The sequence below is a fragment of the Jaculus jaculus genome, chromosome 12 (assembly GCF_020740685.1).
Source record: "Jaculus jaculus isolate mJacJac1 chromosome 12, mJacJac1.mat.Y.cur, whole genome shotgun sequence".
Taxonomy (NCBI): Eukaryota; Metazoa; Chordata; class Mammalia; order Rodentia; family Dipodidae; genus Jaculus; species Jaculus jaculus.
In genome coordinates, this window is record NC_059113.1 from 107,515,370 (window position 1) to 107,536,371 (window position 21,002).

The 21,002-nt window shown below is 46.0% G+C and overlaps 1 protein-coding gene across 3 annotated transcripts in view; it reads right to left on the reverse strand.

The window, feature by feature from the left end:
• LOC101610703 (ceruloplasmin) overlaps positions 1 to 21,002 on the reverse strand; it is a 69,570-nt gene that overhangs the window by 42,503 nt on the left and 6,065 nt on the right. For 2 of the 3 annotated variants that reach the window (XM_045130746.1, XM_045130747.1), the window contains exons 2-4: positions 14,192 to 14,439; positions 10,725 to 10,937; positions 9,131 to 9,304 (exon numbers count right to left, since the gene is read on the reverse strand). In XM_045130746.1, coding sequence (XP_044986681.1) covers positions 9,131 to 9,304; positions 10,725 to 10,937; positions 14,192 to 14,439 — 635 coding nt within the window. The remainder of the gene's footprint in view (positions 1 to 9,130; positions 9,305 to 10,724; positions 10,938 to 14,191; positions 14,440 to 21,002) is intronic. The other variant, XM_045130748.1, reaches the window with a different exon arrangement.

Here is a 21,002-nt window from a genome sequence, read left to right on the forward strand (position 1 = left end):
CTGTCATGTGACGGTCATTTGTGATCCCAGGTGATCTGTCATGTGACGGTCATTTGTGATCCAGGTGTTCTGTCATGTGACGGTCATTTGTGACCCCAGGTGTTATGTCATGTGACGGTCATTTGTGATCCCAGGTGATCTGTCATGTGACGGTCATTTGTGATCCCAGGTGTTCTGTCATGTGACGGTCATTTGTGATCCAGGTGTTCTGTCATGTGACGGTCATTTGTGACCCCAGGTGATCTGTCATGTGACGGTCATTTGTGACCCCAGGTGTTCTGTCATGTGACGGTCATTTGTGATCCCAGGTGATCTGTCATGTGACAGGTCATTTGTGATCCAGGTGTACTGTCATGTGACGGTCATTTGTGACCCCAGGTGTGCTGTCATGTGACGGTCATTTGTGATCCAGGTGTTCTGTCATGTGACGGTCATTTGTGATCCCAGGTGTTCTGTCATGTGACGGTCATTTGTGACCCCAGGTGTTCTGTCATGTGACGGTCATTTGTGACCCCAGGTGTTCTGTCATGTGACGGTCATTTGTGACCCCAGGTGTTCTGTCATGTGACGGTCATTTGTGACCCCAGGTGATCTGTCATGTGACGGTCATTTGTGATCCCAGGTGATCTGTCATGTGACGGTCATTTGTGACCCCAGGTGTTCTGTCATGTGACGGTCATTTGTGACCCCAGGTGTTCTGTCATGTGACGGTCATTTGTGATCCAGGTGTTCTGTCATGTGACGGTCATTTGTGATCCAGGTGTTCTGTCATGTGACGGTCATTTGTGATCCCAGGTGATCTGTCATGTGACGGTCATTTGTGATCCAGGTGTTCTGTCATGTGACGGTCATTTGTGATCCCAGGTGTTCTGTCATGTGACGGTCATTTGTGATCCCAGGTGATCTGTCATGTGACGGTCATTTGTGATCCCAGGTGTTCTGTCATGTGACGGTCATTTGTGATCCCAGGTGTTCTGTCATGTGACGGTCATTTGTGATCCCAGGTGTTCTGTCATGTGACGGTCATTCGTGATCCCAGGTGATCTGTCATGTGACGGTCATTCGTGATCCCAGGTGTTCTGTCATGTGACGGTCATTTGTGACCCCAGGTGTTCTGTCATGTGACGGTCATTTGTGACCCCAGGTGATCTGTCATGTGACGGTCATTTGTGATCCCAGGTGTTCTGTCATGTGACGGTCATTTGTGACCCCAGGTGTTCTGTCATGTGACGGTCATTTGTGATCCCAGGTGTTCTGTCATGTGACGGTCATTTGTGATCCAGGTGTTCTGTCATGTGACGGTCATTTGTGACCCCAGGTGATCTGTCATGTGACGGTCATTTGTGACCCCAGGTGTTCTGTCATGTGACGGTCATTTGTGATCCCAGGTGATCTGTCATGTGACGGTCATTTGTGATCCAGGTGTTCTGTCATGTGACGGTCATTTGTGACCCCAGGTGTTATGTCATGTGACGGTCATTTGTGATCCCAGGTGATCTGTCATGTGACGGTCATTTGTGATCCCAGGTGTTCTGTCATGTGACGGTCATTTGTGATCCAGGTGTTCTGTCATGTGACGGTCATTTGTGACCCCAGGTGATCTGTCATGTGACGGTCATTTGTGACCACAGGTGTTCTGTCATGTGACGGTCATTTGTGATCCCAGGTGATCTGTCATGTGACGGTCATTTGTGATCCAGGTGTACTGTCATGTGACGGTCATTTGTGACCCCAGGTGTTCTGTCATGTGACGGTCATTTGTGATCCAGGTGTTCTGTCATGTGACGGTCATTTGTGATCCCAGGTGTTCTGTCATGTGACGGTCATTTGTGACCCCAGGTGATCTGTCATGTGACGGTCATTTGTGATCCAGGTGTTCTGTCATGTGACGGTCATTTGTGATCCCAGGTGTTCTGTCATGTGACGGTCATTTGTGACCCAGGTGTTCTGTCATGTGACGGTCATTTGTGATCCCAGGTGTTCTGTCATGTGACGGTCATTTGTGAACCCAGGTGTTCTGTCATGTGACGGTCATTTGTGACCCCAGGTGATCTGTCATGTGACGGTCATTTGTGATCCCAGGTGTTCTGTCATGTGACGGTCATTCGTGACCCCAGGTGTTCTGTCATGTGACGGTCATTTGTGACCCCAGGTGTTCTGTCATGTGACGGTCATTTGTGACCCCAGGTGATCTGTCATGTGACGGTCATTTGTGATCCAGGTGTTCTGTCATGTGACGGTCATTTGTGACCCCAGGTGTTCTGTCATGTGACGGTCATTTGTGATCCCAGGTGTTCTGTCATGTGACGGTCATTTGTGACCCCAGGTGATCTGTCATGTGACGGTCATTTGTGATCCCAGGTGATCTGTCATGTGACGGTCATTTGTGATCCAGGTGTTCTGTCATGTGACGGTCATTTGTGACCCCAGGTGTTCTGTCATGTGACGGTCATTTGTGATCCCAGGTGATCTGTCATGTGACGGTCATTTGTGATCCAGGTGTTCTGTCATGTGACGGTCATTTGTGATCCCAGGTGTTCTGTCATGTTACAGTCATTTGTGATCCCAGGTGATCTGTCATGTGACGGTCATTTGTGACCCCAGGTGTTCTGTCATGTGACGGTCATTTGTGATCCAGGTGTTCTGTCATGTGACGGTCATTTGTGATCCCAGGTGTTCTGTCATGTGACGGTCATTTGTGATCCCAGGTGTTCTGTCATGTGACGGTCATTCGTGATCCCAGGTGTTCTGTCATGTGACGGTCATTTGTGACCCCAGGTGTTCTGTCATGTGACGGTCATTTGTGATCCCAGGTGTTCTGTCATGTGACGGTCATTTGTGATCCAGGTGTTCTGTCATGTGACGGTCATTTGTGATCCCAGGTGTTCTGTCATGTGACGGTCATTTGTGATCCAGGTGTTCTGTCATGTGACGGTCATTTGTGATCCAGGTGTTCTGTCATGTGACGGTCATTTGTGATCCCAGGTGATCTGTCATGTGACGGTCATTTGTGATCCCAGGTGTTCTGTCATGTGACGGTCATTTGTGATCCAGGTGTTCTGTCATGTGACGGTCATTTGTGATCCCAGGTGTTCTGTCATGTGACGGTCATTTGTGATCCCAGGTGATCTGTCATGTGACGGTCATTTGTGATCCCAGGTGTTCTGTCATGTGACGGTCATTTGTGACCCCAGGTGTTCTGTCATGTGACGGTCATTTGTGACCCCAGGTGTTCTGTCATGTGACGGTCATTTGTGACCCCAGGTGTTCTGTCATGTGACGGTCATTTGTGACCCCAGGTGATCTGTCATGTGACGGTCATTTGTGATCCCAGGTGTTCTGTCATGTGACGGTCATTTGTGATCCCAGGTGATCTGTCATGTGACGGTCATTTGTGACCCCAGGTGTTCTGTCATGTGACGGTCATTTGTGATCCCAGGTGATCTGTCATGTGACGGTCATTTGTGATCCAGGTGTTCTGTCATGTGACGGTCATTTGTGATCCAGGTGTTCTGTCATGTGACGGTCATTTGTGATCCCAGGTGTTCTGTCATGTGACGGTCATTTGTGATCCAGGTGTTCTGTCATGTTACGGTCATTTGTGATCCCAGGTGTTCTGTCATGTGACGGTCATTTGTGATCCCAGGTGATCTGTCATGTGACGGTCATTTGTGATCCCAGGTGTTCTGTCATGTGACGGTCATTTGTGATCCCAGGTGTTCTGTCATGTGACGGTCATTTGTGATCCCAGGTGTTCTGTCATGTGACGGTCATTTCGTGATCCCAGGTGATCTGTCATGTGACGGTCATTTCGTGATCCCAGGTGTTCTGTCATGTGACGGTCATTTCGTGACCCCAGGTGTTCTGTCATGTGACGGTCATTTCGTGACCCCAGGTGTTCTGTCATGTTACGGTCATTTGTGACCCCAGGTGATCTGTCATGTGACGGTCATTTGTGATCCCAGGTGTTCTGTTATGTGACGGTCATTTGTGACCCCAGGTGTTCTGTCATGTGACGGTCATTTGTGATCCCAGGTGTTCTGTCATGTGACGGTCATTTGTGATCCAGGTGTTCTGTCATGTGACGGTCATTTGTGACCCCAGGTGATCTGTCATGTGACGGTCATTTGTGACCCCAGGTGTTCTGTCATGTGACGGTCATTTGTGATCCCAGGTGATCTGTCATGTGACGGTCATTTGTGATCCAGGTGTTCTGTCATGTGACGGTCATTTGTGACCCCAGGTGTTATGTCATGTGACGGTCATTTGTGATCCCAGGTGATCTGTCATGTGACGGTCATTTGTGATCCCAGGTGTTCTGTCATGTGACGGTCATTTGTGATCCAGGTGTTCTGTCATGTGACGGTCATTTGTGACCCCAGGTGATCTGTCATGTGACGGTCATTTGTGACCACAGGTGTTCTGTCATGTGACGGTCATTTGTGATCCCAGGTGATCTGTCATGTGACAGTCATTTGTGATCCAGGTGTACTGTCATGTGACGGTCATTTGTGACCCCAGGTGTGCTGTCATGTGACGGTCATTTGTGATCCAGGTGTTCTGTCATGTGACGGTCATTTGTGATCCCAGGTGTTCTGTCATGTGACGGTCATTTGTGACCCCAGGTGTTCTGTCATGTGACGGTCATTTGTGACCCCAGGTGTTCTGTCATGTGACGGTCATTTGTGACCCCAGGTGTTCTGTCATGTGACGGTCATTTGTGACCCCAGGTGATCTGTCATGTGACGGTCATTTGTGATCCCAGGTGATCTGTCATGTGACGGTCATTTGTGACCCCAGGTGTTCTGTCATGTGACGGTCATTTGTGACCCCAGGTGATCTGTCATGTGACGGTCATTTGTGACCACAGGTGTTCTGTCATGTGACGGTCATTTGTGATCCCAGGTGATCTGTCATGTGACAGTCATTTGTGATCCAGGTGTACTGTCATGTGACGGTCATTTGTGACCCCAGGTGTGCTGTCATGTGACGGTCATTTGTGATCCAGGTGTTCTGTCATGTGACGGTCATTTGTGATCCCAGGTGTTCTGTCATGTGACGGTCATTTGTGACCCCAGGTGTTCTGTCATGTGACGGTCATTTGTGACCCCAGGTGTTCTGTCATGTGACGGTCATTTGTGACCCCAGGTGATCTGTCATGTGACGGTCATTTGTGATCCCAGGTGATCTGTCATGTGACGGTCATTTGTGACCCCAGGTGTTCTGTCATGTGACGGTCATTTGTGACCCCAGGTGATCTGTCATGTGACGGTCATTTGTGATCCAGGTGTTCTGTCATGTGACGGTCATTTGTGATCCAGGTGTTCTGTCATGTGACGGTCATTTGTGATCCCAGGTGATCTGTCATGTGACGGTCATTTGTGATCCAGGTGTTCTGTCATGTGACGGTCATTTGTGATCCCAGGTGTTCTGTCATGTGACGGTCATTTGTGATCCCAGGTGATCTGTCATGTGACGGTCATTTGTGATCCCAGGTGTTCTGTCATGTGACGGTCATTTGTGATCCCAGGTGTTCTGTCATGTGACGGTCATTTGTGATCCCAGGTGTTCTGTCATGTGACGGTCATTTGTGATCCCAGGTGATCTGTCATGTGACGGTCATTCGTGATCCCAGGTGTTCTGTCATGTGACGGTCATTTGTGACCCCAGGTGTTCTGTCATGTGACGGTCATTTGTGACCCCAGGTGATCTGTCATGTGACGGTCATTTGTGATCCCAGGTGTTCTGTCATGTGACGGTCATTTGTGACCCCAGGTGTTCTGTCATGTGACGGTCATTTGTGATCCCAGGTGTTCTGTCATGTGACGGTCATTTGTGATCCAGGTGTTCTGTCATGTGACGGTCATTTGTGACCCCAGGTGATCTGTCATGTGACGGTCATTTGTGACCCCAGGTGTTCTGTCATGTGACGGTCATTTGTGATCCCAGGTGATCTGTCATGTGACGGTCATTTGTGATCCAGGTGTTCTGTCATGTGACGGTCATTTGTGACCCCAGGTGTTCTGTCATGTGACGGTCATTTGTGATCCCAGGTGATCTGTCATGTGACGGTCATTTGTGATCCCAGGTGTTCTGTCATGTGACGGTCATTTGTGATCCAGGTGTTCTGTCATGTGACGGTCATTTGTGACCCCAGGTGATCTGTCATGTGACGGTCATTTGTGACCACAGGTGTTCTGTCATGTGACGGTCATTTGTGATCCCAGGTGATCTGTCATGTGACGGTCATTTGTGATCCAGGTGTACTGTCATGTGACGGTCATTTGTGACCCCAGGTGTTCTGTCATGTGACGGTCATTTGTGATCCAGGTGTTCTGTCATGTGACGGTCATTTGTGATCCCAGGTGTTCTGTCATGTGACGGTCATTTGTGACCCCAGGTGATCTGTCATGTGACGGTCATTTGTGATCCAGGTGTTCTGTCATGTGACGGTCATTTGTGATCCCAGGTGTTCTGTCATGTGACGGTCATTTGTGACCCCAGGTGTTCTGTCATGTGACGGTCATTTGTGATCCCAGGTGTTCTGTCATGTGACGGTCATTTGTGAACCCAGGTGTTCTGTCATGTGACGGTCATTTGTGACCCCAGGTGTTCTGTCATGTGACGGTCATTTGTGAACCCAGGTGATCTGTCATGTGACGGTCATTTGTGATCCCAGGTGTTCTGTCATGTGACGGTCATTTGTGACCCCAGGTGTTCTGTCATGTGACGGTCATTTGTGAACCCAGGTGATCTGTCATGTGACGGTCATTTGTGATCCCAGGTGTTCTGTCATGTGACGGTCATTTGTGACCCCAGGTGTTCTGTCATGTGACGGTCATTTGTGAACCCAGGTGATCTGTCATGTGACGGTCATTTGTGATCCCAGGTGTTCTGTCATGTGACGGTCATTTGTGATCCAGGTGTTCTGTCATGTGACGGTCATTTGTGATCCAGGTGTTCTGTCATGTGACGGTCATTTGTGAAACCAGGTGTTCTGTCATGTGACGGTCATTTGTGACCCCAGGTGATCTGTCATGTGACAGTCATTTGTGACCCCAGGTGTTCTGTCATGTGACGGTCATTTGTGACCCCAGGTGATCTGTCATGTGACGGTCATTTGTGATCCAGGTGTTCTGTCATGTGACGGTCATTTGTGACCCCAGGTGATATGTCATGTGATGGTCATTTGTGACCACAGGTGTTCTGTCATGTGACGGTCATTTGTGATCCCAGGTGATCTGTCATGTGACGGTCATTTGTGATCCAGGTGTTCTGTCATGTGACGGTCATTTGTGACCCCAGGTGTTCTGTCATGTGACGGTCATTTGTGATCCCAGGTGTTCTGTCATGTGACGGTCATTTGTGATCCCAGGTGTTCTGTCATGTGACGGTCATTTGTGATCCCAGGTGTTCTGTCATGTGACGGTCATTTGTGATCCAGGTGTTCTGTCATGTGACGGTCATTTGTGACCCCAGGTGATCTGTCATGTGACGGTCATTTGTGATCCCAGGTGTTCTGTTATGTGACGGTCATTTGTGACCCCAGGTGTTCTGTCATGTGACGGTCATTTGTGACCCCAGGTGTTCTGTCATGTGACGGTCATTTGTGATCCAGGTGTTCTGTCATGTGACGGTCATTTGTGACCCCAGGTGATCTGTCATGTGACGGTCATTTGTGACCCCAGGTGTTCTGTCATGTGACGGTCATTTGTGATCCCAGGTGATCTGTCATGTGACGGTCATTTGTGATCCAGGTGTTCTGTCATGTGACGGTCATTTGTGACCCCAGGTGTTCTGTCATGTGACGGTCATTTGTGATCCCAGGTGATCTGTCATGTGACGGTCATTTGTGATCCCAGGTGTTCTGTCATGTGACGGTCATTTGTGATCCAGGTGTTCTGTCATGTGACGGTCATTTGTGACCCCAGGTGATCTGTCATGTGACGGTCATTTGTGACCACAGGTGTTCTGTCATGTGACGGTCATTTGTGATCCCAGGTGATCTGTCATGTGACGGTCATTTGTGATCCAGGTGTTCTGTCATGTGACGGTCATTTGTGACCCCAGGTGTTCTGTCATGTGACGGTCATTTGTGATCCCAGGTGATCTGTCATGTGACGGTCATTTGTGATCCAGGTGTTCTGTCATGTGACGGTCATTTGTGATCCCAGGTGTTCTGTCATGTGACGGTCATTTGTGATCCCAGGTGTTCTGTCATGTGACGGTCATTTGTGACCCCAGGTGATCTGTCATGTGACGGTCATTTGTGATCCAGGTGTTCTGTCATGTGACGGTCATTTGTGAACCCAGGTGATCTGTCATGTGACGGTCATTTGTGATCCCAGGTGTTCTGTCATGTGACGGTCATTTGTGACCCCAGGTGATCTGTCATGTGACGGTCATTTGTGATCCAGGTGATCTGTCATGTGACGGTCATTTGTGATCCCAGGTGTTCTGTCATGTGACGGTCATTCGTGATCCCAGGTGATCTGTCATGTGACGGTCATTTGTGATCCCAGGTGTTATGTCATGTGACGGTCATTTGTGATCCAGGTGTTCTGTCATGTGACGGTCATTTGTGATCCAGGTGTTCTGTCATGTGACGGTCATTTGTGACCCCAGGTGATCTGTCATGTGACGGTCATTTGTGATCCAGGTGTTCTGTCATGTGACGGTCATTTGTGACCCCAGGTGTTCTGTCATGTGACGGTCATTTGTGACCCCAGGTGTTCTGTCATGTGACGGTCATTTGTGATCCCAGGTGTTCTGTCATGTGACGGTCATTTGTGATCCAGGTGTTCTGTCATGTGACGGTCATTTGTGATCCAGGTGTTCTGTCATGTGACGGTCATTTGTGAAACCAGGTGTTCTGTCATGTGACGGTCATTTGTGACCCCAGGTGTTCTGTCATGTGACGGTCATTTGTGATCCCAGGTGTTCTGTCATGTGACGGTCATTTGTGATCCAGGTGTTCTGTCATGTGACGGTCATTTGTGACCCCAGGTGTTATGTCATGTGACAGTCATTTGTGAAACCAGGTGTTATGTCATGTTACGGTCATTTGTGATCCCCAGTTGTTCTGTGATGTTACGGTCATTTGTGAACCCCAGGTGTTTTGTTGTCTTACAGTACTTCCTGTTGCTTTCCTGGAAGTCCTCATTGTCCTTGTCAACTTTCTCTGGTTCAGAACAGAAAATTTTTATATTGTCTTCGAGATACCAGCTGAGATTTTCATCCACCACCGAAAACATGATCACAAACTCTTGGTCAATATTTTTAAGCTTTTCGTTATCTAGAGAACCTGAAGTGGAAAATTCTACTTTAGTAAATCTGAATTTTTAGCATATGGTTTGACTTATGCTTTTAGTGACTTAAAAAATTAGTATTTTATTTTCCCAAAATCCATACCAGTTACTCCTGTTTTATGGACATGGAAACATTCAGAGCATTTCATGGCTGCTATGGTGCACACTCACACTCATATCTCTGTATGTTTTCTAGCTACAAAGCTATCAAGTGCCTTTTGAAAAGTAGGAAAATTGGAATTGAAACATCTTCTTGCAACATGTCAGCCACAAGCAAGACAAGAGAGCTTTGTCACTGTCAGCCAAGCCAGCATTCCAGTACAAGCTCTTGAACTATGTTGCAATATCCACAGTGTTAGAAACATAGATATGATGTTACATGGACCAATATAATACAGATAACACCAGGCACCACCACGGAGTGCCGCTAAGGGAGTCACATATGATAAAGTCATATATTTCCATATGAAATGAGTGGTCAAAGTTGTACCCCAAAAATCCTATTCTGGGGGTGGAGAGATTGCTTAGTGGTTAAGCACTTGCTTATAAAGCCTAAGGACCCCGGTTCGAGGCTCGATTCTCCTGGACCCACGTTAGCCCAATGCACAAGGTGGTGCATGCATCTGCAATTCATATGCACTGGCTGGAGGCCCTGGTGTGCCCATTCTCTGTCTGTCACTCTCAAATAAATAAATAAAAATCTAAAAAATCCTGTCCTGAGGATAATTCATTTTGTGCATATTAGTTTCATTTATGACACCCCCACAACAAAAGGATTTCTCCATTTTTTTTTCTTTTTCAGTTTTTCGAGGTAGGGTCTTGTTCTAGCTAAGGCTGGCCTGGAATTCACTATGTAGCCTCAGGCTGGCCTCAAACTCACAGCGATCCTCCCACTTCTGGGATTAAAAGCATGTGCCACCACACTCGGCTGGATTTCTCTATTTTTAGCATTCATTTCCTAGTCCTGTTGTAGTTTGAATGTGAGCTGTACCCCATGGCCTCGAGTGTTTGTGATTAAGCGTCACACTTAGTCCCCAGCTGGTGGCAGCTTGGGAGGCGGGGCCTGGCCAGAGGAGGTGAGTGGCTTGAGGTGGGCCTTGGGGGGGATGTCCCAAGCCTTCCTTGTCAGAGCTCAGCTCACTCTTGCTGCTACGTCCCAGCTGTGATAGCAAGATGTGACACCCAGCCTCTGGTCTGCCATGCCTTGATGAAACTTCCTTCCTGAAAACCGTCAGCTGAATAAATCCTTTCCTCCCGTCAGCTGCTTCTGCTCGGGTGTTTCGTCTCAGCAGCACGAAGGTGACTTCAATACCTGTTCTGATCTTTTCTTACTTTTCGGCTCTCACTTCTCTCTTACCTACTTAACGTCAGCACAGAACAACTTGCTGTCTAACGAGCCGTACTGAGAAGGTATACCTTTTTTGCAGAGTATTAAGGGTCCGATGAGTCCTGAGGCGATGTCTTTCGGCGCGTCGATGTGGGAGTGGTAAACCCGCGTCACACAGTTGCCATCGCTCTCACCTGGGCTCTGCTCTTTGTCGGCGTGCAGCACGTACAAGTACTGCTGTCCCGGGAGCACTTTGTCATCTGCCCTTTGGAAACCAGTGGTGTTGTCCGGGTAGATGGCCCCTGGAAAACAGCACCTCATGGACTTCGAAAATAAGCAGATGTGAATTTGAGGAAACAGACAGTCTTTGACATCTGACAGATGTTCCTTGAGGATGCAGTAACATCCTATTTGAACACAGAGAGTTGAGAGGCTACTGGCTAAGGGTTCTAGAAGCTTCCCTTAAATTAGACTTTTTAATTGACGGAGTGATACATAAGAGACAAGTCAGCATCGTAGTGATTTTTCACTTATAATTTAAGGAAAGCTTTTGCCTTGGGGTCATGATATGGAAGACTGTGCAAAAGGATGACTCTCATGTAGAATTTGAAACTTCTTACAGTCAGGCAGATTTTTGCTTGTGCCATGGAGAACTTGATGTTTTACTTTTATTTTATTTATTTATTTTTGAATATTTTATTTATTTGTTTCTTTATGAGAGAGGGAGAGAGAGAGAGAGAGAGAGAGAAAGAGGTAGGGGAGAGAGTGAGACAACCGGAATGCCAGGGCTTCTAGACATTGCAAACACAGACACACACACACCACCTTGTGCAGCTGGCTTTATGTGGGCACTAGAAAATTGCACCTGGGTTCTTAGGCTTTGGAGGCAAGTGCTTTAACTGTTGAGCCACCTTGCCAATGTTTTTCTTCTTTTACTTTTAATATGGAAATGTTCAAATATATAGAAGTTTAGATGAACCTTTGTATTCCTATAAAAGCTGATGGACCACTTATCAACCCAGTTTAACAATGCTTTCTACATAACTCTACTTGCTTTTGTCCCCAGGAGTACCAACTTATTTTAGAGAAAATTCCAGAAATAATGTTTCATACACAAATACCTGAGTAGTATGTATCTCTAAAAATAAGAACATTTTCCTCTTTTTGTTTATTTTTATTTATTTATTTATTTGAGAGTGACAGACAGAGTGAGAAACAGAGAGAGAGAGGGAGAGAGAGAGAGAGAATAGGCACTCCAGGGCCTCCAGCCACTGCAAATGAACTCCAGGTGCATGTGCTACCTTGTGCATCTGGCTTACATAGGTCCTGGAGAATCGAGCCAGGATCCTTTGGCTTTGCAGGCAAACGCCTTAATGGCTAAGCCATCTCTCCAGCCCAACAATGCTCCTTTTAAAAAGGAAGGGTAGTAAATCTAATTTTATGTTCCTAGATTTCTTTCTTATAATTTCAGTGAACTATTGAAGGACCCTAATTATTTGTACACTAGCTGACATTAATTAAGCTATGACTAAACACTGACAGGGCACTTGAGGAATGTGAAGCACAGACCGTAAATCACTTAGCAGAAGCCCCCCCCTTTTGTTTTCTTTTTTTTTAAATTTAACTTATTAGTTTTCTTTTCAGCAAATACAGGCAGTTTGGTACCATTGTTTAGGCTCACCCATGATCTACCCCCTCCCTCTTTTTGTTTTCTTGAGGTAGGGTCTCACTCTAGCCCAGGCTGACCTGGAATTCAGTATGTAGTCTCAGGCTGGCCTTGAACTCATGGCTATCCTCCTACTTCTGCCTCCTGAGTGCTGGGATTAAAGGCGTGCACCACCATGCCCAGCCACTCTGCTTTTTTTAAAAAAAGTATTTTATTTTTATTTATTTATGAGAAAGAGAGAGAGAGAGAGAGAGAGAGAGAACTCTGCCTTTTAAAACAAGGCTGGAACTCAATTAATTTCAAAGCTCTCACTCTTAGCACCACCTTTTTCATATCACCATCAAGGACAGGCTGAGTGTCCCCAGTCTAAAGATTGACATTCAAAATGCTCTGAAACCTTTTCAGACTTTTTGAGTGCTGAGTGATCTGAGAGCCGCATGTATCTGTGATTCAGCCTCACTGGAAGCCCCCGCTGGTGGGGCCTGGTGGAGGCCCATCCCAGGGCTGCAGGCTGAGCTTCCTTAGCCCCGCTGGGGCGAGGCGCCCCCTCTGGCTGCCAGCTCCCAGCCAACACTGCCAGCCTCAGAGCCCGCCCTCCGCTCTGCTGTGCCTTCCCGCCGTGGCGACGCTTCAAAACGGTGAGCCAAAATAAATCCTCGCTTCCCATAAGCTGCTTCAGGTCCGGTACTTTGTACCAGCCGGAAGAACACGGCTGCAACAAAGTCTAGCATGATGCCCCAGACAGAAGATCCACACTATGAAACCTGGTTTCATGCACCAAAGTTTAAGGTATTAAATTCCTATGGTGTCTATATGAAGCAAATGAATTTCAAGTTTAGACTTGGATCCAGTCCCCAAGATGCCTCATTATGTGTACATAAAATATTTGAAAATCTGAAAAGAAAACCTCTCAAGGGTTTTTCTTTTTTTCCAAAATTCTAATCACTTCTGATTCCAGTTGTTTTGAATAAGAGATACTCACCTTGTGCTGAGAATGAGATCAGAGGCATCAGACCTCATCTTTTGCATTCTTGCACCATTCTCAAGGCTTTAAAATCTAACACTGAAACCGCCCTTCCTCCCATTGGCCGTGTCTCGGCCGTGGCTCTGGGGTCCCTGGGCTGCAGGGGACTGCTCCCGCCGCCTCAGATGGGGTGGGGGACGGAGGTCAGAGTAGCTAGGGAGGATTCCAGAGAGAAGGTGGCCCCAGCCCGGGTCCATCCTTTCTCTTTCCTCTTGGCACGAGCCTCTTCCAGGCGAGAAGGCACACTGTCCTTCCTCTTAGTTTGACCAGTGGGACAGGAGCTCCGTAGTAGGAAGGCGGCTCTGGCTCTCTTGCTCTCACTATCTAGTCCATCTAGACGTCTATGATGCTCATTCTTTTTTTTTGTAAAATATTTTATTTACTTACTTTGAGGGCAGATAGAGAGACAATAGGCACACCACAGCCTCCACCCATTGCGAACGGCTTCTAGACACATGCATCTGGCTTACGTGGGTACTGGGGGATCGAACCTGGGTCTTTTTTTTTTTTTTTTCGAGGTAGGGTCTCACTCTGGTCCAGGCTGACCTGGAATTAACTCTGTCATCTCAGGGTGGCCTTGAACTCATGGCAATCCTCCTACCTCTGCCTCCCGAGTGCTGGGATCGAACCTGGGTCTTTAAGCTTCACAGGTATGTGACTTAACAGCTAAGCTGTCTCTCCAGCCCATGTTCATTCTTCATAAAAACATATAACTAGGAGAAACTGTATTGTTGTGATGAAACAACATCCTCCTTAATAGACTAGCCTACAGCGAAGTGACAGACATACAGGTCATGCCCAAGAAGAGAGCTGACTGTCTTAGCGGTTCAGAGGTCTTCCTGCTGTTGCAGACGCGCTGAACTTACCCTCGTGTTCCTTATAGTAAGTCATCCCATGGGAGTGGAAAGTGTAGGCCCGGGAGGCGAAGTTTTTTAAGTGGACATAAACCTTATCTTCGACTTCAGCTTTGATAATGGGCCCTAAAAATCCCAGCCAGGCTGGCTTGTCTATAGTCTCCGTAAAGGTTCCGTCTGTGTACTGAACATAAAGGGCCTTCTTGTAGGTTCTTCCAATTCGAGTTGGGCCATTTTGAAGATAGATGTCAGACTGCTCCCTGCAAAGGAGAAGAAGGCAGTTCTGTCAGGGGCCGTCGTTTCTGGGGCTGATGTGGCAGTGAGGGACAAATGAATGACTGCATCCGTTGAGTGTTCGCCTGCTACAGGGTGATTCCAGGGGCGGAGGGGCAGTGGCCGTTGGCCCTGTTCTTTGAACTATGGGAGGTATTCCATGTCAGGCATATGGGGGAGAACCCCCTGTGAAGGCCTTATAACCACAGGGTGGATCAAAAAAATTTTACTTACTTACTTTAAATGTGTGTGTGTGTGTGTATGCGCGTGTGTGTGCACATGCTTGTGCATGCATGCCAGGGTCTCTTGCTGTTGCAAGCCAGGACCAGAAAACAGCTTTACATAGGTGACTTGAGAACTGAACCCAGGCCAGCAGGCTTTGGGAGCCAGTACCTTTAACCCCAACTCCAATATAGTGCATTTTACTATGTAATTTTTGAGGAGTTTATGGAATAGAAAAAAAATAGTGCAGGATGCTAAATTAAAATAATTAAGATAATTTTCACAATAATATACCTTTGAGTTTTAGGAAAAACTCATTTTAAAAATATTTTATTTATTCATTTATTTAGAGAGAGAGAAGAAAGGCAGATAGAGAGAGAGAGATAGAGAAAGAGAAGGAGAGAAAATGGGCATGCCAGAGCCTCCAGACATTGCAAATGAACTCCAGACACATGTGCCACCTTTTGTAGCTGGCTTACATGGGTCCTGGGGGATCAAACCTAGGTCTTTTGGCTTTGCAGGCATGTGCCTTAACTGCTAAGCCATTTCTCCAACCCAGAAAAACTCATTTAAAGCAATTAATTTGGATATTTGGGATTTCAGAATAAATATGTTTATCAGTATTTACATATACTTATATTAACTTTTTTTTGTTCATTATTTATTTATTTATTTGAGAGTGACAGAGAGAGAGAGAAAGAGAGAGAGAGAGAGAGAGAGAGATTGAGAACGGGCGCTTCAGGACTTCCAGCCACTGCAAACGAACTCCAGATGTGTGTGTCCCCTTGTGCATCTGGCTAACGTGGGTCCTGGGGAACCGAGCCTCGAACTGGGGTCCTTAGCCTTCACAGGCAAGCGCTTAACTGCTAAGCCGTCTCTCCAGCCTGACATATATTTATATATTATGTATATTTATATGTAAGTGAATGTACATATATGATATGTAAATAAATACATATATGTATATATACACACATAAGTGTATATATTTCCTACAAAGTAAAAAATTAGTGAGGCTGAGTGTGGTTGCACAAGCCTGAAGTCACAGCACTTGGGAGGTGGAGGCAGGAGGATCAGGAGGAGTTTGAGATCATTCTTGGCTGCATAATGGGTTCAATAATCCTGTCTCGCCGGGCGTGGTGGCACACGCCTTTAATCCCAGCACTCGGGAGGCAGAGGTAGGAGGATCGCCGTGAGTTCGAGGCCACCCTGAGACTACATAGTTAATTCCAGGTCAGCCTGGGCTAGAGTGAGACCCTACCTCGAAAAACCAAAAAAAAAAAAAAAAAAAAAAAAAATCCTGCCTCAAAAATATTAAAATTAAGGAATTAGCCAGGCATGGAATCACAAACCTTTAATCCCAGCACTCAGGAGGCAGAGATAGGAGAATTGCCATGAGTTCAAGGCCACCCTGAGACTACATAGTTAATTCTAGGTGAGCCTGGGCTAGAGTGAGACCCTACCTCAAAAAACCAAACAGCCAAAGGAAAAAAATCCAAAGGAATTAAATTAATTTATTTTCATTTCTTCTAGACATCCTAAATCAGGTCTAGAACTGATGCATTTATTGGACTTCAGAAGTATCTTTGGATTTAAAATACCCCTGTGGTTTTTAAATCTGTCACTACTACATATGCTTAACATTGAACAGTTACATATGATTAATAGATTCATAAAAGCTTCCTAAATATGTCAACACAGTAAATAGTTAACAAGGATAACAGGGGGAAAAAAAGAAGAAAAGGAAATTTGATATTCAAACATAAATTGCTTTTTTTTGTTGTTTGTTTTCGGGGTAGGGTCTCACTGTAGCTCAGGCTGACCTGGAATTCACTATATAGTCCCAAGGTGGCCTCGAACTCATGGCAGTCCTCCTAACTCTGCCTCCCAAGTGTTGGGATTAAAGGAGTGTGCTGCCACACCCAACTTTTTCATAAATTGATTTTTATATACTTACCTCAATTCAAGGCTTCTCAGTGGAATCTAATTGTCAATAATGCCATTTTGAAGAATCCATTTAAATCCCGGCCTTGACAAGTTCCTCCACAACCAAAGTCTCTTCTATTTGCATTTAAAACTGTGTATTATTGGGCTGATGACCTTAAATATGGTGTGTATATGTTGCCTGCTAATATCTAGCTGGCTTTTGACGCTTGACCATCCTACGCTCAACCTGCCACAGGGATGCAATACCTGACGGAGAAATAAATGTCACCATGTTTCTTTAGCTGTGAGCTCATTGGTAAAAGTCAGATACATTTTTCCTTCCCTTCTCCAAGGGCTATCTAGTATGGACTTTTGTTGCTACATAACTTAAAAACCTGATTTTTAAAAGTGTAGGGCTCTAACCTAATGCTTTCTAAAAAGTTTTAAGTGTTTTTATTTATTAGTTGCAACAGAGACAGAGAGAAGAGAGACAGACAGAGAGAATGGGTGCAGAAGGGTGTCCAGCCACTGCAAAGGGACTCCGGATGTCCATTCCACTTCATGCATTTGGCTCTATGTGGGTACTGGGGAATCCGTACACGGGTCACTGGGCTTTGCAGACAAGCACCTTGACAGCTGAGCCTTTCTCCATGCATAATTATCTACTCATTATCTGTTTAACATACATAATTTTCTACTACAGCAGTGGTGACATGTCCATTCCTGAGCTCAGTTCCTGACTTTGATGAGGGGTGGAGATGCTGGTCAGGCACCTGCATTTTTTATTTTTATTTTTTTATTTTAGAGAGAGAGCAAGAGACATACATGCATACATATATACAGACAGACAGACAGACAGACAGACACACACACACACACACACACACACACACAGAGAGAGAAAGAGAGAGGGAGAGAGAGAGAGAGAATTGGTGCAACAGATCCTCAGCCACTGAAGTTGAACTCCAGTTGCTTGCACCACCTAGTGGGCATGTGTGACCTTGCACTCGCCTCACCCTTGTGCGTCTGTCTAACTTGGGATCTGGAGGGTTGAACATGGGTCCTTAGGCTTTGCAGACAAGTGCCTTAACTGCTAAGTCATATCTCCAGCCCAGGCACCTGCATTTTTAAACAAGCACACTAGTGTGTTCCAGTGAAGGTGGGCTACTCTGGGGCTCATGAGAACTTGCAAGACTGAAGGTGAGGAGACCAGCCCAGTTCCCAAGGCAATGGGGCTGCAGGAGACGTTAAAGTGGAGAGTTCTCTTTACAGGTGTTGTCCTGGTGATACAAGGCACCTGCAGGTGGTGGCAGGACAGGGACCTGTGGTCAGGGAGCATGGCCACTTGGCAGTGACCCTAGGGGACTGAGTCTGGGTGGAGGGAGCAGGATTTGTAGTAACAGAGGCATCTTCTCTGGATTGACTGGGGGCTCCACAATGTGCAGCTCAGACTTGCCAACATGTTCTGACAACTTCAAGTGTGCTGGATTGCTTAATCTAAAGTAAGCAGAATTCTGCACTGAAAAATAGCTGATATTGTGTTTTCCTTCCCCTTCAAATTCATCCTGACTAAAGGGTCAATGTGGAAGTGAGAAAAAGAAAGCAAAAGTTTTGCACCAGTTGTGGAAGTAAGAAGATCCCAGGAGTGCCTTCAAGACTCCTGTTTGGGGCTGGAGAGATAGCTTAGCAGCTAAGCGCTTGCCTGTGAAGTCTAAGGGCCCCGGTTTGAGGCTCGATTTCCCAGGACCCACGTTAGCCAGATGCACAAGGGGGAGCACGCATCTGGAGTTCGTTTGCAGTGGCTGAAGGCCCTAGCACACCCATTCTCTCTCTCTCTGCCTCTTTCTCTCTCTCTCTGTCTGTTGCTCTCAAATAAATAAATAAAAATAAAAACTTTAAAAAAAACTCCTGTTTACCTTCTAATTGTTTACCACAGGTTTCTCATTATGTTAGAGCAAAATAGACCGACAGACAGACACACACACACACACAAATGATGGCTTGGAGACTTCAAGATGTCAGAAGTTCACAGACAATTAACAAAACCTAGATATGAACACTTCCCCAATCCCACAGAGTTTGTGTGGACAGGAGGAATTTTAATCATGTTTTAACAATAACTAAGCTGTAAAGCATCAAAGACCGCTGAGCTTAAAAGCAGCAGTTCACGCAGTCATGCTGTAAGAGGCGCTGGCGGAAGGCCAAGTTCGGCCAAGTGCAGCTCCGGCTCCAGGCGACAGCTTCTCTTCCAGCCCAGCCAGAAGAACCCTGGGCTGGTGTCACTGAGTGGTCTTCAAGGTTCGGGCACCCTTTCTAGGAGACTTTTCTGACAATATTAACAGAGATTCAAGTCTGCATTCTATTTTTAAATTTATTTATTTATTTGAGAGCGACAGACACAGAGAGAAAGACAGATAGAGGGAGAGAGAGAATGGGCGCGCCAGGGCTTCCAGCCTCTGCAAACGAACTCCAGACGCGTGCGCCCCCTTGTGCATCTGGCTAACGTGGGACCTGGGGAACCGAGCCTCGAACTGGGGTCCTTAGGCTTCACAGGCAAGCGCTTAACTGCTAAGCCATCTCTCCAGCCCCAAGTCTGCATTCTACCATGTCCTATTGATATATCTCTCACAGAGTCGAGTTTTCAAACAGCCCTCATATACTGAAAGCTTTATATAAACAAAGAACGCATTTGTATTTTCTGACTGAAGCTCTTCAGCACTGAGGACTGCATTACTACATGACTACCTCACTTCCCACTTCAATAGACTGCAACAGCTGTGTCAAATGCTTTCATCGCATTGAGTTTTTCCTATGTAATTCACTTCCTAAAATAAGAGGAGCATTATCTTACCTTTTTGACCCCATTTCTACCCAAAGAGTTCTTTATGGTAGAAGTTGTATGAACATAGCGATTTTTTTTCAAGGTAAGGTCTTGCTGTAGCCCAGGCAGAACTGGAAATTTAGTCTCAGGGTGGCCTTGAACTCATGGTAATCCTCCTACCTCTGCCTCCCAAGTGCTGGGATTAAAGGTGTGCGCCACCATGACCAGTTTTTTTTTTTTTTTTTTTTCCCTTGGGAGTGGGTGAAATTACTTTTAAGGAGCCTGGGGAGATGATTCAGTGGTTAAAGACACTTGCTTGCAAACCTTGCTAGCTAGGTTCAGTATGCCAGTACCTATGTAAAGCTGGATGCAGAATGTGGTGGTGTTTGAAGTTCATTTGCAGCAGTAAGAGACTCTGGAGTGCACATGTGTGCACACGTGCACACACACATCCAAATTTAAACTTTTTAAAATTACTTTTTAAAAAGATGTTATTTTCATTTTTATTTATTTATTAGAGATAGAGAGAAGGAGAGAGAGAGGAAGAGAGAGAGAGAATGGGCAGGCCAGGGCTCTAGCCAATGCAAACAAACTCTAGCTGTATGTGCCACCACGTGCATCTGGCTTACATGGGACCTGTAGAGTCTAACCTGGGTCCTTAGGCTTCACAGGCATGTGCCTTAACTGCTAAGCCATCTCTCCAGCCCTAAAAATTACTTTTAATAATAATTGATCTGAAGCTAAAATACAGTCAGAGTTTTAAACATTCTGAGTTCTTTATACATATACTTATGCATATACACCCCAGCATGCAAGCTGGTTTTTCCTTCTTGCCTGCTCCCTGTGAAAACCAGGAAATACTAAACATCATGTGATACTTTGTGGGAGGTTTATTTGCTTATGGGCTGTCTCCAAGGGACCATCACAAGGTCTTTGGTTGCTCAGGGACAAAAAGTCAGTTACTGGAAGCATTTGGGAACTCTGCCAGTCAGCTCTTCAGCCACAAGAATCTGTTATAGCTGGTCTTTGAAGCAAACAAGTAATTCGTGTTTGATTGCAATTCTTCCTGTTGACAATTGTAATAAGCTCCTTTTGCTTCATTATAGCAGACATGTTCTCCCCCTGCCCAGTAATCATATTTGCTGTTTTTAGTCCTCTCCCTTTAAAAGAAAAAAGCCAACTCCTATTATTTCTGGTAGACTCAGACCCAGAAGTGAGCTTTGAATGGCAGGAGAAAAAAAATTTTTTTTTAAATGTGTCTATAGTAAGAGAATAATAATGTTCCTCTGGTAAATTTAGAATTCACCCAAGTGAACTTGGCTTCTAAATTTACTGAGGAGCATTATTATTCTCTTACTATAGACACATTTAATTTTTTTTTCTCCTGCCATTCAAGGCTTGCTTCTGGGTCTGAGTCTACCAGAAATAAGAGGATTATTCTAGATGTCTTTTGGCATCACTAATTGAGACATGCGACATTCGATTTTCATTGCTGTGTAACAAATGATCTTGAGTAACACCTACTTATGACCTACTGGTGGGATGAGTCTGGAGTCTGTGGCCCCATGACTGCGGTCTCTG